Source organism: Sminthopsis crassicaudata, chromosome 2, assembly GCF_048593235.1.
Source record: "Sminthopsis crassicaudata isolate SCR6 chromosome 2, ASM4859323v1, whole genome shotgun sequence".
Lineage (NCBI taxonomy): Eukaryota > Metazoa > Chordata > Mammalia > Dasyuromorphia > Dasyuridae > Sminthopsis > Sminthopsis crassicaudata.
This window is the reverse complement of record NC_133618.1, coordinates 567,065,484-567,086,046: the sequence shown is the minus strand read 5'-3', so window position 1 is coordinate 567,086,046 and position 20,563 is coordinate 567,065,484. Positions and strand designations below refer to the sequence as shown.

The window sequence follows — 20,563 nt, the reverse complement described above, 5'->3', positions numbered from 1 at the left end:
TACAACTTGCCTGGAATACCAGAGCCCCAGTGTTTATGTGACTCTGACTGGCTGGGCCCCTCTCTCCCCACCCCCCTGGGGCCCGGCTCAGGGCAGGGCTGCAGGGCAAGGGCTCTGGTCAGCATCAAAGGGAGCGGGGGCAGGGGGAGATGAGGAGGCAGACTACCGTGGCTGAGAGTCCCTCTCAAAGAGACCCAATGCGAGAGGCCAGGGAGGTGGGGGCGGGGAAGAGGGCCGCCGAGGGGCTGGAAGAGTTTCACGGACGTGCGAGAGAAAAGGAAGACACCAAACATGAAAGAGCTCGGTGGGGGCTGAGGGTCGGCCAGCCCTGCCATGCTCTGACCCGGGGGTGGAAGGCAAAGCTCCCGGGCCTCCAAGTCCCCCCGCATTCACAAGCCGGGGAGAGCATCCCCCTCCCGTTCTTTCTCCTTCCCTCTTTGTCACCGGATCCCCCTCCCCTTTCTTTCTTTCTTTCTCCTCTCTTCCCCTCCCCCTCCAGGACCCCAGCCAGCTCCCCCTTCTCCCTGCTACTGCAGGTTGCACCTCCGGGGTGCGCGCCGCCAGCGGCCCCACTCACCGAAAGGCAGGCTGACCCGAGGCACGATCGCTTCGGACAGCGACTTCGGCCGCAGCAGCAGGAACAGGGCGCCCAGCGGGGCCAGCCGGCTCCCGAAGCCCATCCCGGCGGCAGCCGCAGGGGAAGGAGGAGGAGGAGGCGGCGGCGCGGAGGGAGCGAGAGCAGGAGCGAGGGAAGAGAGCGGCTGCGGGCTCCAGCTCCGGCTGCAAAACTCGCTCTCCGGCCGCTGCTCCCGCCCCCCGGCACCAGCCGAGCCCGGCCCCCTCGAGCTCCAAGCCCTGCCCCACCTCCAGACCTGCAAGGGGGGAAGAGGGGACAGGTGGTGAGCAAGGACTCTGCGTGTGCACACACACACACACACACTCTCACACTCACACTCACTCTCTTCATTGATAAGGATGGGGAGGGGTGAGACTGCACACTAATGCCAGGGGCCGCCATTCCCTCTTTTCCCCTCCTCCCCCCGCCCCAGGCTGGGGTAGGAGACAGAAGGCAGCTAACCTTCCCGACAGTCAGGGTGGAATAACCTAATCCTCTCCTCCCCCAACCAGGAAAAACGTTTTCCCTCTGGGGAAGGAAGATCTCATTCCCTAACAGAGAGGTTTGAGGCGGAGAGCCTTAATAACAGGAGGGAAGGATCTAATGGACATTGAAATATTCATGGGCAGGGATGGGGCTCAAACCAAAGCTAAGCCACTCAGTATCCAGATCTATTCCCTGTTCCCCAAGCTCCATTCTGTTTCTCTGCCTCTCCCTCCCGTCTCTGTCTCTCTCCCCCCTGTCAGGCCCAGACACTTTCTTTTATCTTTCAAGTAAGGAGACAAGAAGGGAGCTTAGGTCAGGTTTTGCAAAAAGACAGGGGTTTAAAAGGGGACAAGTTCCCAGCCCTCTTTCTGGTCCCATCCTCTTCAATAAGAGCTTTAATTCTTCCCATCCCCCAAATCTCCTAGTTCAGGGGACCAAGAACTCTAAGGACCAAGCCTTTTTTGGTGGGGAGCAGTTAGGAAGCACATCACAAAATCCTGTCCATCCGTATTCCGATCCACCAGTCTCCTGTCAAGTGCTGAAGTAACCAATAAGGTCAGGTATTTACTGGGCTCTCTCAGCACTCAACACTTTGCAAGATGCAGAAGTCTACAATATGCTCCCTCAGTTTGAGAAGTTTACAACCTAGCTGGAGAAACTAACTACATATGAAACAATAGCAAACAATACAAGGCAGTATATAACTGCAAGGTTGATATTGACTGCAAGTACTAACTGCAAGGTTGATATTGACTGCAAGTACTGCAGGAGTTCAGAGGGAAATGGATGAGGGTTGCAGACAGACAATCTAGAGTGTGAAGGTACCTCAGAGGTCATCCTTGTGTAACTTCCTATCCATGTTGTAACCCTCTCTTCAGCATCTCTGACCTTCTGTTTGAAAGCTCTTAGGGAACAAAAGTTCACTCCTTCACCAAGGAGTTTATTCTATTGTTGGACAACTCATCTTTGAAAAGTTCTTCCATAATTTTTTCCAGCTGAAATTTGCCTCCTTGTGGCAATTACGATTGTTACAATTGCCTTATAACCAGCTCTTCCTTCTGCAACATCTCAGAACAAATGTTCTCTTTTTTTTTTTTTTTTTGAGGCTGGGGTTAACAGGGTCACACAGCTAGGAAGTGTTAAGTGTCTGAGACCAGATTTGAACTTGGGTCCTCCTGAATTCAAGGGCTGGTGCTCTATCCACTGCGACACCTAGCTGCCCCTGTTCTCTCTTTTCTACAAGACACCATATCAAGTTTAATAAGGGATACATTCAAGTCCTCCCTCTTGGGTTCACAAAATCAGATGTACAAATACACCTTAGAGAAAACATGCAGGCTAGATAAGATGGAAAAGATCTGAGGGTTTTAGTAGACCAAAACTTCCATGAGTCCAGAGTATGAAACATGACAGTCCCAGTCATAGGTTTGCATAATCCTGAGCCTTTAGAAAGAGAGCAGTTTTCAGAAACAGGAAGGTGATGGTTTCCCTCTATACAGAGGAAACCAGATTTGGAGCATCATGACCTGGGGCACTATTGCTTCAGACAGAGACTAGTCCCATGACCTTTTTCCAGATAAACTGGAAACTATCCAGAGCAGGGTGACCAGAATGACTCCAAGTCTGGATGGATATCCCCTATAAGAATCAATTAAAAAAAAAAAAAAAAAAAACAGAGGATATTTATCCGGAAAAAAGAAGACAGACTATGACAGCTGTTTTAAAGTATTGTCATGTATAATAAGGAACAGACTTGCTCCCCTTGAATAAAACTAGGATTGGATCTGTTGAGAGATTTTAACTACGTGTAGGGAAAATTTTTGTAACAATCAGAACTATTCAAAAGTGGAATGACTGGTCTTGGGAAGTGAGCTTCCCATCACTGCTGGTTTTTAAGGAGAAGCTGGATCCTGAAAGTTCCTTATAAACCAAAGATTGATTCTGTCTGAAATGTATGAAGATAGTTATTGTCTCCCTTTAGTCTTCTCTTGCTTAAAGACATTCCCAGTCCCTTAGACAATATGCATCATGATTTCCATACTCGTTTATTTTTAGTCTTCAGGTTCCTCTTCTTCTGGATTAACTCTAGTTAACCAGTCCCTCTTTTAAGAGTCAATCTTCCTGGGGGCACCTAGGTGGTGCAGTGGATAGAGCACCAGCCTTGAATTCAGGAGGACCTGAGTTCAAATCTGGTCTCTGACACTTAACACTTCCTAGCTGTGTGACCCTGGGCAAGTCACTTAACCCCAGCCTCAAAAAAAAAAGTCAATATTCTTGATGTGTTCTAAGCATCAGAGTACTGTAGTATACTGTTACTTAGATCCAAGTGTTATATTTTTTTATTAGTTTATACTTTTTTAAAGTAGCTATATATCACACTGATAATTACAATTGAACTTACTAAGTCAACTAAAATCCCTAATCATATGAACTACTCTCAAATCAAGACTCCTTTAGCCTATATTTAGACAATTTTGTTTTTTGAACCCAGATGAGGACTTTACATCTCTCCCTGTTAAATTTCATATTGTTCATTTCTGTGCAGGATTCATTGAAAATACCAAGTTCATTTTAAATCTTGACTCTGGCAGCTAACATAAACTATCCTTCCTTGTTCTGCCATCTACAAATATGATGAGCCTGCCTCCTATGTCTGCATCTAAATCAATGATAAAAATGGTAACTAGGGAAGGGTCAAGAACATAGTCCTGTAGAATGCCACTAGAAACCTCTCTCCAAGATTACATCGATTCATTAATCAGCTCTCTGAGTACAGTTGTTCAACCAGTTCCAAATCTGCCTAACTGTAGTATCGTCCAGCCTACATCAATCAGTCAGTCAATAAACATTTATTAACTGTGCCAAATGCTGTGCTAAGTGCTGGAGATGAAAAGAAAGTGAAAATATAGTCCTACCCCTCAAGAAGCTCACAATCTAACAGGGGAAATAACATGTAAATAAATATATACAAGCAATGGATAAAGAGGAAATCATAGAGAGAGGGAATAAACTAGAAATAAGAGGTATGAAAAAAGGTTTCCTGTGGAAGGTGGGATTTTAGTTGAGACTTGAAGGAAGTAAGGAGGCAGAGATGAGGAAGGAGAATATTACAGGTGAAGGATACAGCAAGAGATTGGGAAATGGAGTGTCTTGTTTGTGGAATAGCAAGGAGGTCAGTGTCACTAGGTCAGAGAATACACAGGGAGGTATAAGATATGAGTGGAGAAGTTAATGGGATGAGTTATGAAGGGCTTTAAATGCCAAACAGATTTTCCACTTGATCTTGGAGATGATCGGGAACCACTGAGTTCACTGAGTATGGGAATGACACAGTTGGACTTGCATTTTAGGAAAGTCACTTTGGTGGCTGAATGAAGACTGACTGGAGTGGAAGAGGCTTGTGGCAGGGAGACCCACAGTTGGTTATTGCAATAATAGAGGCTTGAGGTAATGAGAGCAGTACCAAGGAGAAAAAGGGGGCACGGCAAAGGCGAGAAGTCTTGGCAACAATTTGGATTTGAGGGGGAGGAGTCCAAGTGACTCTTAGCGTGCCCAGGGGACTGGGAGGAGGTAGGAAGGGTTTGAGGGAAAGATACTGAGTTCGGTTTTAGACATGTTGAGTTTAAAGTATCTGGACATAACATCTCCACTGCTGTCAAGGTATATTTGTGTGTGTGTGTGGGTGTGTGTGTGTGTGTGTGTGTGTGTATGTATGTATATGTGTGTGTGTGTGTGTGTGTGTGTGTGTGTGTATAGGTAATCCTATCACAAAAAAGAAAACAAGATTCACTTAGCATAGCTTCTTTCTAGGGTATGGATGTTAGTTCCTTGGGATGCCTGCATTCTTTTCTGGGAGCTCAGGTCCTTAAGTGCCGATGACTTTAATGTTTTTTTTATCATTCTTTCATTAATTATTTAAGTGACTTGTGGATGCACCTAATTAGACTGAAAGGGTTTTGAGTACCCAGGACCACATTTGACACTTCTTTTAAATCTCCCCTCTAACACCTAAGCATGATGCATACAACTAGCATTTATATAGAGCTTTAAGATTTACAAAGCACTTGACAAATGTTATTTCACTCAATTTTCACAGTAACTCTGTGAAGCAGGTACTATTATTGTCCCCATTTTACAGACAAGGAGATTGAGACCGAGATTGCCTAAGGTCACACAGAAAGGGAGGAAGGATTTGTATTGAAATCTTTCTGACTCTAGGTCTGGTACTCTAATCATTATTCCATGTAGCTCCACACAGACACACAAATATATATGTGTATATGCATACACACATGACATGCATGCATGTGTGTGCATGTATATATATCTATTTATCTACTGGCAGCTAGGTGGTATAATGGATAGTTACTTACCCTAGAGTAATAAAGATCTCAATTCAAATTCTTCCTCAGACTCTTACTGTTTCACCCTTTTATATATCACCATATTATACACACACACACACACACACATATACATATGTGCCCAGGATTACAAGTTGAATATATATGTGTATATTATATGCATATTATATATGCATTTATATACATACAAGTATTTTCTCAACCACTCTCCAAGTTAAATGCATTGTCATTTTTTATATTCTAGCACCTAATACAGTGCTTTGTATATAATAAAAATTTAATGATTGCTGAATTACTAAACTAAATGATAGGAACCCAATAGAAAACTATAGAATAAAAGAAGTTTTAAAACTCATATTTAAATGGGAATGTGTGTGTGTAATATAGTGACATCATGGTACCAAAATCCCTTTAATCTGTGTTGTTTTTATTTGGTATGCTAATTTGTCCTTCCCACTGGACAAAGAGAAAAATCTCTGAAGAGATTTCATGGGTTGCATTCCACAGCCAGCTCATACTATTCTCAAATGCCTGTGGACTCCCCCACTCCAGTGACCTGTGGATTCCTTCTACTCTTTCTCAACCATAACAACACTGTTTATAAGGATCTCAGGAAGTGGCAGGGAAGGGGAGTCATAGGAGGGGAGTGAGCAAATTAGTGTTGCTGTAGCTTTCTCCATCCTTAAAGTAGACACTCTGGGGACTGAATGGGGAGAAAAATTCCTGAGAGCAATGAACTCGAGCCACACTAAGGCTGAGCCCTGACCTCCTAACTTTATGTCCCCCTCTTAAACCCATACACACAACCCTCACCATCACAAAACCGTACATGCAACAAAATACAAACTTTCACAAATGGACCTATTCATTTACACATATATGAAAGAGAGGAAAAGGGAAAAAATAAGAGGTTAAACAAATGTGTGATCCATGAAGTAGGGACAGGGATAGAATAAAAGGGTCAAAAAGAAAAAAAGATTAAAAGGTTTATCAGTATTAGTAATAAGAAAAAAAAAAATGAGCAATTATAGAATGGGGGAGAGCAAGGAGATAAAGAAGAGGGAAAGAATAATGGCCAAAAATGAAGAGAGATGGGAAAACAAAGCAGAGATTATTGAAAGAATGGAAATTTAGCATAAATTAAAGGAAAAAGAGAAGGGCAAAGAAAGGAGGGGCATATAGAAGCACAAGGATGAGGAGAATATCAATAAAGGTCACATTTATGGCAAGAGGCATCTTGGTGATAAATATTCATTAAACAGCCAAAGGGTAAATGGCACTTTTTCCAGTTAATGTGCACCATGAGGAGGGGGTGGGGGACATGTTCAAAGGCTGGAGAAACGCTTGAGTTCTTCTTGATTGTAGGAGTGGTTGCTAACCAATCGCAAGCCGGGATGACAACTCTTATGTCCAATTCTGCCCTACTCATTTCCTTTTGGGTCCTGACTCCCAGCACTGCAGAGACACTAAGGTGGGGGTCTGGAGACACTGATTTTTCTTTCAATATCTCTTCATTCTCACTCTGCCTCTCTACCTCACCAGGCCTAATGGAGCTCAAGCCCAGCCCTCAACAGCCCTTCCTTCTGCCCCGAGGAAAGGGCCCAGGCTCCTCCCCACTCTCTGGGCACCGGGCTGGCAGGCTGCCCAGCTGGGCCCCAGAGACACGAACTGGCGTTCAGCCAATTTTTCAGCTCCCCGGGCTCTGGCCCGCTGCCACTTGCACCACCCCCTGCAGCACCCCACCCCCTCTTCCCTAATACTTGCCAGGGTGCAGCTGTGGCCCTACACCACCTTCCAAGAGTAGCTTCCTTTGCCCTGGTGTCTCTCCCTGGGGGCTAGCGCTGGAACTGAGCTACAGCATGGGTCTCATTCTGCAAAGGAGGTCCGGGTGACACGCCCACCTACTGTGTGCTTTTGAACCAGCCAATAGTGGGCAGGCCTAGGGCACTGCCAGCTTCCTCAGAGCAGAGTATCCATTCAGAGCTTCAGAACTAATAAGGCCTAAAAATCAATCTGATAGACTGCTTTCTAAAAGGCATGAATGGGAAGGTGAGTCCCCCTCATTGGATCTCCACTTTTTCTTAAATCCTACCTTCTACCTGCTCCCAACCCTCTGTCCTTCTAAAGTTACACCTAGTCTTAGAATTTCTTTTTGAAGTAAAAGGACCTGGCTTCCAATACTGACTCTGCCACTTAAAGGCTGTTTAAAAATGTTAAAAAAAAAAAAAAAAAAAAAGTCTGTTAAAAAATGTTCAGTGCTTTGGAGAATTCACTTTCCATTTCTGGGCCTCTGCTTCCTCCTCTATTAAAAAAAGAGGTTCTGAGGAGAGGATTCCAAGGGCCCGTCCAGGTCTAAATCTCTGGTCCTCTGATAACAGCTGTATTTACAACTAGCTCAACCCCAACAATCCCTACTCAGTCACTTCAGGTTGAATTCTTCTTTGTTTGGTCCTAGGATTTAAACTTCCTCCTTTCCTCCCTCCCCCCTCTTAATCTCAGAGGTTTCTCCCTCATTTTGGGGTGCTAAGGCCCAAGTAATTTCAGAGGAAAGGAACCGGCCCATCCGGCTTGGTGCAATCAGCCTAAGGTGCTGAGGGAGCCACAGAGTCACCCCTGCTCTGGGCCAGGACCTGTTCAGACCTGAGCTGGCCACTCCCAGGGAGGAGAGCCCCCACCCCCTGCCCCGAGGGGTTATGGTGCAACCTTTAAAGTGCGACCTGTCCCTGAGCCAACAAGGAGCAGCCACCCCAAGAGGGGTTATGTGCCTGCCTGCCTGCAGAGGGGATGGCGAGGGGGAGGAAACAATTAGCCTGGCTGGTGCCTGGCGCCTGCTGCCCCAGAGGGGCACCCGGGGTGCCCGCTGCCGCTCTGACCTGCCGCTGAACCAGAGGCACCTCACCGTGCTGCAGAGTCCTCCGTAGGGCCCTCCCGGAGTTACTATGGGGTGAGCTCCACTATTTCTCAGGCATTAGGAAGGCTGAGATCTTTCTCTTTCTGACAGGCCAGTTTATCCCCCCTCAGGCCCTACTCCTGACCACAGACACCTGGACATTGCATCATCAAAGGGGAAGGGATCCACCAGAGCCCAGCCTTCCCACAACTCCAGAGCCAACCAGTGCCTTCCCTGATTCCCAAGTTCCCTCCCACTGTCAACTAGTGCCTTCCTACACCCCCCCAGGCAGCACAGTCACCCACAGAGAGGGGGTGCGGTCCTCTGACCCCTGGATTTTCCCAGTCACCTTAGGTCACCCAGGCTGTGGCTTTAGTTGTCCCAAGAAAAGACCTGTTCTTGGGTAACACACAAATCACAGAGAAAGCTCTGCCCTCTCTGGAATGGCCTTGGAGCGGGCAAGGGCACTGGAAGGAGGGAAGGCTGCCATTTGTCTCCTCTATTTCTGAAGGCTAGGCAGTAGCCCTGAACTCTCCATGGTTACTGACCCTCAGAGCAGGAATGTCCCTCTCCCAACCCATTCGCTGCCACCAAAACAGTGGCTCCAATAGCAAGGGGGAAGGTATTCTCCCTGTTGTGAAGATGCCATAACCAAAGCACTGAGTCTGGGCAGCATCTGGCCTACGAGCGGTGCCCCAGACCCCCTGATGCTGCCTGGAAATGGCACTCCATCCAGCCTTCGCATCTGGGGCCCAATAACTCCCAAGAGGGAGTTCTGAACAGATTAGTGTTGCATGATGTCCCGGATCTGGACTAAGTGAGACGGGGAAAAAAGATTCACTGGATAGACATTTGTCCTTTGGAGCTATCCAACATTCACACTCATCTTTCCAAATGTTCCCATCCCACAGGGACCCAGGAAAGCTATCAGAAGCAAGGGAAGGAGGGAGGGAAAGAGAGAAGGTAGTAGAATCTTACCTTTCTTCCTGCAGAGAAGAATTTCTGTGACTACCCCTTTGGTCTATCCACTACCTGCTGAAACCAGACAAAATTCTATCAGTTAAGTGAGAACAGAACTTTTTCCTAGCAAGGCAAAGCAACTAGTTCCATCACCACAAAGTGTTAATATGTGAAAAGGATAATAAGACACATTGCCTTTTATCCTTTAGGGAATTCCTTCCCCCCAAACACCCAAACTATCATATGCAAAAAGGCTTAAGTATAATCAGGATTATGTCCCAAATTGCATCATCATACTTCTGCTTTTAGTACAGGAAAATGTTGGCAACAGAGTCAAAGTTGTTTTGAGTCACGTCTGATTCTTCCTGAACCCCCTTAGGGTTTTCTTGCCAAAGAAACTGCAGCAGTTTGCCACTTTCTTCTCTAGCTCATTTTACAGAGGGGGAAACTGAGGCAAATGGGGCTATATGACTTGCTCAGGTCACACGGCTAGTGTCTGAAGCTAAATTTGAGCTCAGGAAGATAGATGTGTCTTTCTGACTCCAGACCCGAACTCTATTCACTAGCAGCCCACTGTGGACAGGAGAGCTGAGTTCAAATCCTGGTTCTATCACCGTGTGACCTCAGACATATCACTTAAATCTCTCTAGGCATCAATTTCCTTATTATAAAATAAGAGGATTGCATTCAATGATCTCTGAGACCCCTTCTAGTGCTAAAATTTATGATTTGAAGGTCTATAATCTTAGAAGTCTCTCTACAATAAAATGCAGTCCACTAAGATCTCTGGAGATCTATAATTCTCTGTTCATTTCAGTTTTTGTTCTACTCTCTGAGATCTGGATGTGTCAGAGTAGCTATTCTTTCCAGTGGGGGTCCCAAGAGTTTTGTGGATTAACCTTAATCATATTTAATAACTAGGTAGGATTGGGTGAAGAGGTTGAAATTTGAAGACCTTTTTCCTACAGAGCTGCATCAGCACATGTTCCCATGACTCAAAAACAAAACAAGATAAAATACAATTAAACTTTTTAAGCAGGCTGGAATAATGCTGCTTTAGGCCCTTTTCCTGAGCTGTTTTGGTTTCTGAGTCACTTTAGAATGGTCCACAGAATACTCCTTGCTTTCTCTCCTTGTCACACACCCCCAACCTTTTTTTTTTTTTCAAATAAAAGCTTTTTTATTTACAAAACATATGCATGAGTAATTTTTCCAACACTGACCCTTGCATAACCTTTTGTTCCAAATTTTCCCCTCCTTCCCTTCCCCCCCTCCCCTAGCTGGCAGGTAGTCCAATACATGATAAATATGTTGAAATACATGTTAAATCCAATCTATGTATACATACAGTTATCTTGCTACACTCCTAACCTTTCAAAAGAAATCCTACTACTATCACCACCATCAATCCTACCACTAGCAGGAAAAACTAATGGCTGACTTTGATGCAGCATTTTAAGGTTTACGAAAGCACTTTCCACAACAACATAGAAACTCTATACCATAAGGACAAGGTGGGTATTGAAATCCAACTTCTCTGCTTCGGGGCAACGAAGGAATTTCCCGGCCTATACAAAAGCAGCCTGGGTGCCTTTGGAAACTCCAGGCATTTGTGAGCAGTGCCAAATGATTGGCTGCTCTGGGGATTTATTAAGAGCTCTGTTGTTTAGCACTGCACTCCAGCAAAAGTCCTTGGGCAGGGAACCAGCACGCTGGGGAGAAGGAGGAATGCCCCCTTTTTTCAGCTGTCCCAGAGGACAGTTTTACCTTGAAGGTAAAACTGAAGGCGCACTGCGGGTATTCTGGATCCTCATCTCTCCCTAGGGAGTATAGCCTATCGTTAACTGCTTAAACCGGCAGATCAAGGATACAAGGAAGACTTATTACAGAATTCCTAGAGCTCTCCATAATTAGAAAAAGAGTGACACTCATTTTGCTGACGTGGTCCTTTATGCCTGACAAAGAACTTTCACTTACTATCCCCACGATGACCCTGTGAAGTACCAGGGTAGATAATATTCTTCCCATTTTATGGAGGAGCAAACTGAGGCTCCGCGGTGAGTCAGGTGTCTGGATCTCTAGGCTAGGTGACTATTTATGGTACTTGGTTAGCCCCAGAAATCTCGGAGTCCTGTTTTCTCATCTATAAAACGAGGGGGTTGGACTGGACGGATACCTCCACGGTTCCTTAGGAGATTGGAATCTCTGTTCCCGGAATTCTGCACTGTTCCCTAGATTCATCCCCACCTTGTGTCCACATGTCCAGGCCCAAAGTTCACTCCCCACCCAAGTAAGGACGGCAGGAGGCGGCCACTTCTTCTCCACGACTGCCTTTGGGGACAGACCCGCGAACGTGTCTCTGCACACCCCGTGCAGCTTTCTTCCGCCCAGACTGCGGTCCCGAGCCCGCCTCAGGAGCTGCACAGCCCCTCGGAGCTGTCCCGGGGAAGCTCCGTCTGGCTGGACCAGCCCCACTCTCCCGCTACAAAGCTCGGTTCTAATGGATTAGGAGCTTGGCCCCCGGTTGCCATGGGAACGTGGGACCAGCCTCAGGCACTGCCTTAGCAACTGGGTCACACAGAGTGCCTAAACCCACCCTTTGCTGGGGATCGCCCCCCTGGTGGTCTCCACTTCAGCGAGGCCCCGGGGAAAGGGAGCCTTAAATCAGCGCGTCCTCCGGCGCGAAGTCCGCCTGGGACGGAGGAGGGAGCAGCTGGCAGCCGAGGGCTGCAGGGGAGGGGGCGAGAAGAAAGGGGGAGACTGGCTGCACTCCCTAAACGTGGAGTCTCCGGGGAAGCCCAGAGCCGCCCCGTGGGAGAGACTGGCTTTTTCTCCGTCCTGGCAGCCCGAGGACGCGCCAGGAGTTCTCCTGACCTGCACCCCTCCCCCGTTCCCAGGAAGACAGTACCTGCTCGAGGAGAAAGCTGCTTCCGTCCGCGGGGTCTTCTCCCTGCCCCGGAGACTCGCCCCAGCTAGGAAGCCCCCTCCGCGGGCCCCTCCCCCCACGGCAGCCCCTTGCTCGGGGGGAGCGCTGGGCCCTTTCCTTTGGATAATCCGCGAGAATTTGGCTTTCCCACAGCATTCACCACGACTCGCGTCTCTGAGCTCCTTCCCTGCTTCCTGTCCCTGTAGAGGAGCTTGGCTGCAGCAGTTCCACCCACAAGTTCTGTGGGTCCCAGGAAATGCAGGGCCCCGAGCCAAGGCTCCGCCCCTTCCCTGTTTACGGGATGTGTAAGGTGGCTCCTGGCTCCGGTCCTCCTCACATTTACTACCCCGTCAGCGCTCCAGTTTTACACTAATCCCCTGCTCTTCCTACTGGGGGGGCGGGGGGCCCTTTCGGGGGTCCTCCATAGCCTTCCCGGAGCTGAGAGACAAACGGGGTTTAGGGAAAACGCGAGGACCCGGGCAAGCTAATGGCGCTGAGTCCCAGCAGTCCAGGTCCGGCCCCCGCCCAGGTCCGGCCCCCGCGCGCAGGTCTGGCCCGGGCCGCAGGTCCGGCCCCCGCGCCCAGGTCCGGCCCCCGCGCCCAGGTCCGGCCCCCGCGCGCAGGTCCGGCCCGGGCCGCAGGTCTGGCCCCCGCGCCCAGGTCCGGCCCCGCGCCCAGGTCCAGCCCCCGCGCCCAGGTCTGGCCCGCCCGCGTTCTGAGGGGTTTTCCGTGGCCCCCGCTCTGGCTTTTCCTTCGTGCCGCAGCTCGTCTGCGGTTCGCTTCCATTGGGAGGCAGAGAAACTGGCCAAACGAGGTAGCTTCGGTTTTCCCCCGTGTTCCACCTGCCCTCCCCGCTCCTCCCCGCTCCCATTACCCAGGAGCTGGGAGTAAAGGTGAATCCAGGGACGTCGGGGAGGCTACAGCCCCCAAAGGAGGGCAACTCTCGGGTCTTATTAATAAGTTCGGTAGGAAAGGAGAAGACCTCTGGACTAGTCGTTGGAGAAGCTGCACACCGGGCCTGAGGTCAGGAAGGTCCGAGTTCAAACAGCCCCAGACACCTCCGCCCATGTGACCCCCAAATTTACCTTAATTCACTGGAAAAGGAAAAGGCAAACCACTCTTTACCAAGAAAGCCTCCGGGACAGTACCGGAGTGCCGAGGTCTCCCAGTCATAAAAATGCAGATGAACAATAAACTCATTTACCCTTTGAAGTCGTAGGTGGAGAGGCATCCAGGTACTGGTGGACCCGAGGTCAGGAAGGCCGCAGATTCAAATCCAAAGTCTAACACTTTCTTTTTTTTTATTTATTTTTTTTATTAATTTTTATAATTGTAACTTCTTTTTTGACAGTACATATGCATAGGTAATTTTTTTTTTTTCCCTATCCCTTGTACTCCCTAATATTCCGAATTTTTCCCCTCCTTCCCTCCACCCCCTCCCCTAGATGGCAGGCATTCCCATACATATTAAATATCTTATAGTATATCCTTGGTATATATATGTGCAGAACTGAATTTTGTTGTTGTTGTTGCAAAGGAAGAATTGTATTCAGAATGTAAAAAATAACCTGGGGAGAAAAACAAAAAAAAAATGCTCACAGTTTACACTCATTTCCCAGTGTTCCTTCTCTGGATGTAGCTGATTTTGTCCATCATTGATCAATTGGAATTGGATTAGCTCTTCTCTATGTTGAAAATATTCACTTCCATCAGAATACATCCTCATACAGTATCATTTTTGAAGTGTGTAATGATCCCCTAGTTCTACTCTTTTCACTCAGCATCAGTTGATGTCTCTCCAAGCCTCTCTGTGTTCATCTTGCTGATCATTTCTTACAGAACAATAATATTCTATAACATTCATATACCATAATTTACCCAACCATTCTCCAATTGATGGACATCCATTCATTTTCCAGTTTCTAGCCACTACAAAAAGAGCTGCCACAAACATTTTGGCACATACAGGTCCCTTTCCCTTCTTTAGTATTTCTTTGGGATATAAGCCCAGTAGTAGCACTGCTGGGTCAAAGGGTATGCACACCTTGATAACTTTTGGGGCATAATTCCAGATTGCTCTCCAGAATGGTTGGATTCTTTCACAACTCCACCAACAATGCATCAGTGTCCCAGTTTTCCCACATCCCCTCCAACATTCATCATTATTTGTTCCTGTCATCTTAGCCAATCGGACAGATGTGTAATGATATCTCAGAGTTGTTTTAATTTGTATTTCTCTGATCAATAGTGATTTGGAACATTCTTTCATATGAGTGGAAATAGTTTTAATTTCATCATCTGAAAATTGTCTGTTCATATCCTTTGACCATTTATCAATTGGAGAATGGCTTGATTTCTTATAAATTAAAGTCAATTCTCTGTATATTATGGAAATGAGGCCTTTATCAGAACCTTTAACTGTAAAAATGTTTTCCCAATTTGTTACTTCCCTCCTAATCTTGTTTGCATTAGTTTTGTTTGTGCAGAAACTTTTTAATTTGGTGTAATCGAAATTTTCTATTATGTCTCTAGTATAATGGTCTCTAGTTCTCCTTTGGACACAAATTCCTTCCTCCTCCACAAGTCTGAGAGGTAAACCATCCCATGTTCCTCCAATTTATTTATGATTTCGTTCTTTATGCCTAAATCTTGGACCCATTTTGATCTTATCTTAGTATGTGGTGTTAAATGTGGGTCCATGCCTAGTTTCTGCCATAGTCTAACACTTTCTATTTACCCTTAAATGAGACTGAGAAATTACCTGTAGTAGTCATCTGCCAAACTCAAATGAGATCCCATATAGTGTTCTGTAAACTTTAAAGCACTATATTTTTTTAAATTTATGGAATAAAACAAGCATTTCCATAAGACAATATGTTGATATTACTCTTAAATCCACCAAAATTATCAGGTCAATTTCTATTTTCTTTTCCTTTTGGTGTGGACTTTGTTTAACATAATGCAATAAAAAAAGATGATTGGAATTGAAACGGCAAATCTAAGTATGACTTGATTTTCCTCCTAATCCACCAAAATTATCAGGTTTCTATTTTCTTTTCTTTTTGGTGTGGACTTGATTGCAATTGTAGTTTCTTTTACTTTTGATGTGGATTTGTTATTTTTATGGTTTAAGAGATTCCCTCTGCAAATGCAAATTGGCATCTTTGGCAGTTTTTGATTATAAAAAGCTGACTAGGCTCAGGATTCACAAAGCCACTTTCAGAGGCTTGACTAGTATCCTGGCCTTTCTAATGGAGATTGGCCAGCCTGCCATGCACACAGCATTCCTTCCTGCTGTGTAAAAATGTCATTAATATTATATTAATGCTTTACTTCTCTGGGGTTGATTCTCTGGGGGATCCCTTCCTCTCCTTGATCCTAATGATTTTTAATCCTATCTCTCACTGATGATTTGCCTAATAACCTTAGATAAGACACTTGGATTCAGTGTGTCCTTGTTCCTTTATCTCTGAGTAAAGTAATAACATGTAGGGCAGTTCCGGTAACAACCAGTTTGAGATGTCAGTGGCTTGAACTGGCTGGTCAGTGGGACTGGCTGGAATTGCTTACAGCTGCTATTTTGTAAAGTTGGAGCATTCCCAGCCCTTTTCACTTCTACAGCTAAGCTCTTGGTACCCTTCTCCCTGAGCAGGACAGAGACGCCCAGTCTCTGGACTGCCTGTTTACCAATAACCCTCATCGTTCTTCACTTCTGTCTGGCAGGCTCATTCCTCATGTTTACAAAGGGTTTTAAGATCATCAGACCATTTATCATATCCTCTCCCAACAGTCCTGCTGGTAGACTATGTCCATTTTATAGCTGGAGAAATTAAAGGCATTTTAATGGTTAAACAATTTAAAGGTTAAACAATTTTTCAATATCATTGAGGCTGATTATGGCAGAGTCCATTTATAGCATTAATCTAGGGCTGGAAGGGACTTTAGAGGTCATTTAATTCAACCCTCTTCTTTTATAGCTGAGTTCTGAACTCTGTGTGGTCACATAGATTGGGGCATAGGCAGGATTTGAACACAGTTCACAATAAATTAGGGGGCTGGTACTTGAAGGTGATCTAATCCAGTCCCCTAATTTTACAAATAAGGAAACCAAGGGTACTGGAAATTAAGTAATTTACCCAAGATTGCACAAGCAGTAAATTTCAGAGATAGGTTTTAAATCCAGATCTTCAGAATGGGAGTCTGAAAGAGATGGGTTCAGGTTCTACCAGTGACATATACAGTTTATGCCCAGAGCAGGGCAAGTTCTTATCTGCAAGGATAGAGAGAGGAAGGAACTTTTTCATCTGGAGCTCTCTAGATCAACAAAGGAACTGCTAGGGGTGCTGTGGAAAGCCCTGAGCCTAAAATAAGGAAGACCTGAATTCAAGTTCACATCAGACGAGAGCTGTGTGACCTTCAGCAAGTCACTTCTCAATTTCCTCATCTGTAAAATGAGGACCTTCTAGGATTGCTGTGAAGATGAAATGAGATATTTGTAAGGCACAGTGCCTTGTACATAATAGGCTCCATATAAATGCTAGCTATTATTATCATCTTTCATTTTACAGGTTAGAAAATTGAAGTTCAGGGCATTTTGATTTCTCGACTATGGGCTATAAAGAAGGATAAAACTATATTTTTCCTGAATCCAAATTTATTGTTCATCTCAACTTGGCTGGACTTGGAGGTAGAGGTTCGAGAGGTGGGATAAGACTGACTATATTGGCTATGTGATTTGGGGTAAATCACTTTAAGTGATTAAAATGGAAATAAGAGAAGCAGTATGAAGAAAGGGAGTACAAATGCAATGTGTGTTGAGCAGAATATAAATGTTATATTACAATGCTTCTGCCAGATTTCTTCTGAATAAGAGATCTGAAAAAGGAATTATCACAAAGGTATCACCAATAAAAGAAATACTAATTCCCACCCCACTATTCTATAAGAACAAAGTAAAATCCCCTGTTCCTTAAAAATTGGCTGCATTGGAATAGGCTTTTAAAAAATTATTATTTGTTGAAGAAGCACAAAATGTTCAGTATCCAACAAGCAGAGATTTTGTTGGAGGAATTGAATCATATCAGTATTGACATTTTCACTACAAACAAAACCAGAAGAAGAAAAAAAGACATTGCTGCTAACTGGGAGAACAGATCATAAGTACTCTCTGTATAGAAGCAAAGAACGCACTTAATGGAGTTGATTTTATTTTGGGTTCAAAGGCAAATAAGAAACAATTTCCTGTGATTCATTTACATTTCCACTAAAGGACCACCACAAAATTCTTTGCCTCTTGTATATTAACATCAGTTGCTAAGAATGAAAAGTTTGACACTAAAATGGATAAGACCTTTAAAATTAAGTCAAAAATCTCTGGTAGTGATTTCAGTATAAATCAGGAAAAGAGGATGATGAGAAATTGATGAGAAAGCATGGTTCAGGAAGCATGATCACTTTCTTTGAGAAAAGAAGTGAAGGTGTTTGACATGGTGAGCACCAAACATCATCACCAAAAGGAAATAGATTTTATTTTAAGACAGGAAAAGACTTGTCATTAATACAGGATTTATACCTGAATCAGCTGTCTATGTACAGTCAGACCACTGACTTGTCAAGGCAAAGATTAGAAGTAGTAAAGTGCAAGAAGAAAGAAGAATGATGAGAAAAAGATATAGTATACAATTGAAACAATTCAATCTCAAACTATTTAAATAAGTTATTAGCTATGAGGACAACAGAAATAAAAACGGGCACCAATTACAGTTTTATGCAGGGGTTTAGTTGTTGCATACCTATCACTGCAACAAGAAAAAATTTTTTTAAAAGCCAGAAAATGTCTTAGCAAGCATATGACTTGATTGCCAAATGGACTGAGACAATTGCTAAAGGTAATACAGGTTTTCAGTATAGACTCTTTTGTTAAATCTTACAAAGAAGAAGAATGGACACTTATGGTCAGTAGAAAGTAAAACCATTTTAAAGAAAGTTTTGCAAAAGATTCAAAGTCATCTCAGGGGCATTAAAAGACAAAAATGGAAGAATAACTATTAGAAGAGAAATGGAAAAGATCTTTAAGGTTTACTGTAACACACTTTTTTCACCATCAAGAACAGTAGAACAACCACCTTTAGTTATCAACTCCACAGTCTTGGATATGCTTGTAGGGGAGGTAAAAATGAGATTAAGGAGAACAGATAGGAAAAACAGTTGAAAGAGTCAAGTATATATGGAGGAGACCCATGTTAGAAAAGGTATTATTGTAAAGTTGTACTAAGGAAGAGAAGTTATTAATGGTCTGTAAACCAATCTTAGACATTACAAATGTCTTGCTCCCCCCAAAAAATAAAACTACTAGCAACTATCACACTTACTTTTCCTTTTATACAAAATGTATCACTAGAGAACAAGCAAGCAGCTAGACAGTAAGTAAGTAGATTGAGCACAGGTCTTAAGGCCAGGAATACCTGTGTTCAAATGTGAACACCTACTAACTGTGTGATCCTGGGAAAGTCATTTAATCCTGTTTGCTTCAGTTCCTCATCTGTAAAATGAACTGAAGGGGAAATAGCAAATCATTCTAATATCTTTGCCAAGAAAATGGGGTCACAAAGAGTAAAACACGACTGAACAACAGAGAAAAGATTTTTGTTTCTGTAACAGGCCACATTCTTAGCATTTCACAATTGATTGAAAGATATAGAGAATATAAATTTTACAGTACCTATTGTTTGTTGACTAATTTTTTTTAATTTAGCAGATTAAAAAGCCATATTAAATACCCTTTCCAACAAGGTATTTCCTAACCATATGTCAAAATCATTCAAGATTCCCTCAATGATATACAAAAGAAATGCCTTTATTCACTGATTATCATAGACATAAGGTGAGGTATAAAATAGGTAGATATATGCTGGTCAAAAGCATTCATTGCCTTTGCCATTGTGATAGAGCTGTCCAAGTTGAAGAGAAATTCTCTGTAAATGGTGAGCTCCTTCAGAAGTTCCTGTTTGCAGATGACATGTTGACTATAGCAAGTGCAAAACTTTATAGAGCTCCTCCAAAGAGCTAAAACCACTCAGAGCCTGACAATCACACATGAAAGACTAAGTGGATGAACAAATGCCTAATGTTCAGGTTGGCACTGCATTTGAATGGACAGTCTGAGGAGCTTGTTCGATAATGTCTGTCTGGGAAAGATAATACAGAAGGGCAAAGAGTTTAGGTCAGAGTTGAGGAGAGAGCTGGATTGCCTCCAAGAACTTGTGAAACTCCTTTAATTATTCCAACCTTCCAATGAAAACAATGACCAGTATTTTTAATTAAACATTCTATTCATGTTGCTCTAAGGAAGGCACAGAATGCAACAATCTTTAAAGAATTAAAAATAAGTATATCAACTGTGATAGACGTGGCTCTTCTCCACAATGTAGTGATTCAAAGAAGCTTCAATAGACTTGGGATGGAAAATGCCAGTCACATCCAGAAAGAGAACGATGGAAACTGAATGTGAACAGAGGAATAGCATTTTCACCTTTTTTACTTATTTTTTTGTTTTCTTTCTCATTGTTTTTTTCCCCTTTGATCTGATTTTCCTTGCACAACATGATAAATATAGAAATGTATTTTAAAGTATTGCACATATTTAACTTCTATCAGATTGTTCGCTCTATTGGAGAGAGGGGAGATAAGGGAGGGAGGGGAAAAAATTTAGAAGGCAAAGTCTTACAAAAATGAATGTTGAAAACTATCTTTACATATATTTGGAAAAGTAAAATACTATTAAAGATTTAAAAATTAATATCATACAGAGGGCAATGAAGATATATGCTGTAGGGGCAAGAGGGCAACATGCAATCCACAAGGAACTTTGAAAATGTCCTCAAGGACATATATGATTGGAAGAGAAGATGGACTGGTCATATGTCAAAGGCAAGGGATAACACGGTGTCAGGAGAAAGCAAAGTTTCCCATCTTGAACTAGGAAGATATAAACCAGAGCCATCCAGGATGGTCAGGCAGGGATGGGACAGGTCACTAAATACATTGTTGGAAGTGAACTTCCAAACAGATGAGATTATAGATCCATTTGAATATCTGAGGATAGAAGGGACTAAATATTATGCTGCAAATAAGGAAAACTCTTCCTCCATGTCCCCTCCTGCCAAATGTAGTCATCAGGACCAGCTGTGAATAGGGAGCTATTTATTAAACACCCAACAGGGAGCTTCCCTTCAGAATGTGAAACTAAGACGACTGTCCCTTTAAAGGGAAAATCAGCCTCTGGCACCCCAACAACGCTGGCTCCCTCCGCTCCAACAGTT

At 44.1% G+C, this 20,563-nt stretch overlaps 1 protein-coding gene and 1 long non-coding RNA gene across 5 annotated transcripts in view; both read right to left on the bottom strand.

Moving 5' to 3' along the window:
* The window catches only part of SEMA4B (semaphorin 4B), a 35,968-nt gene extending 23,208 nt beyond the window's left edge, over positions 1-12,760 (bottom strand). Inside the window, exons 1-3 of one of the 4 annotated variants that reach the window (XM_074295160.1) lie at positions 12,225-12,760; positions 9,335-9,391; positions 578-872 (exon numbers count right to left, since the gene is read on the bottom strand). In XM_074295160.1, the coding sequence (XP_074151261.1) occupies positions 578-680 (103 nt within the window). In that variant the 5' untranslated portion in view covers positions 681-872; positions 9,335-9,391; positions 12,225-12,760. The remainder of the gene's footprint in view (positions 1-577; positions 873-9,334; positions 9,392-12,224) is intronic. The other 3 variants (XM_074295161.1, XM_074295162.1, XM_074295164.1) reach the window with 3 other exon arrangements.
* An 838-nt stretch (positions 12,761-13,598) lies between these two features.
* The window catches only part of LOC141558255 (uncharacterized), a 45,450-nt gene continuing 38,485 nt past the window's right edge, over positions 13,599-20,563 (bottom strand). Inside the window, exon 3 of the long non-coding RNA XR_012487020.1 lies at positions 13,599-13,810. This is a non-coding gene — a long non-coding RNA (uncharacterized LOC141558255). The remainder of the gene's footprint in view (positions 13,811-20,563) is intronic.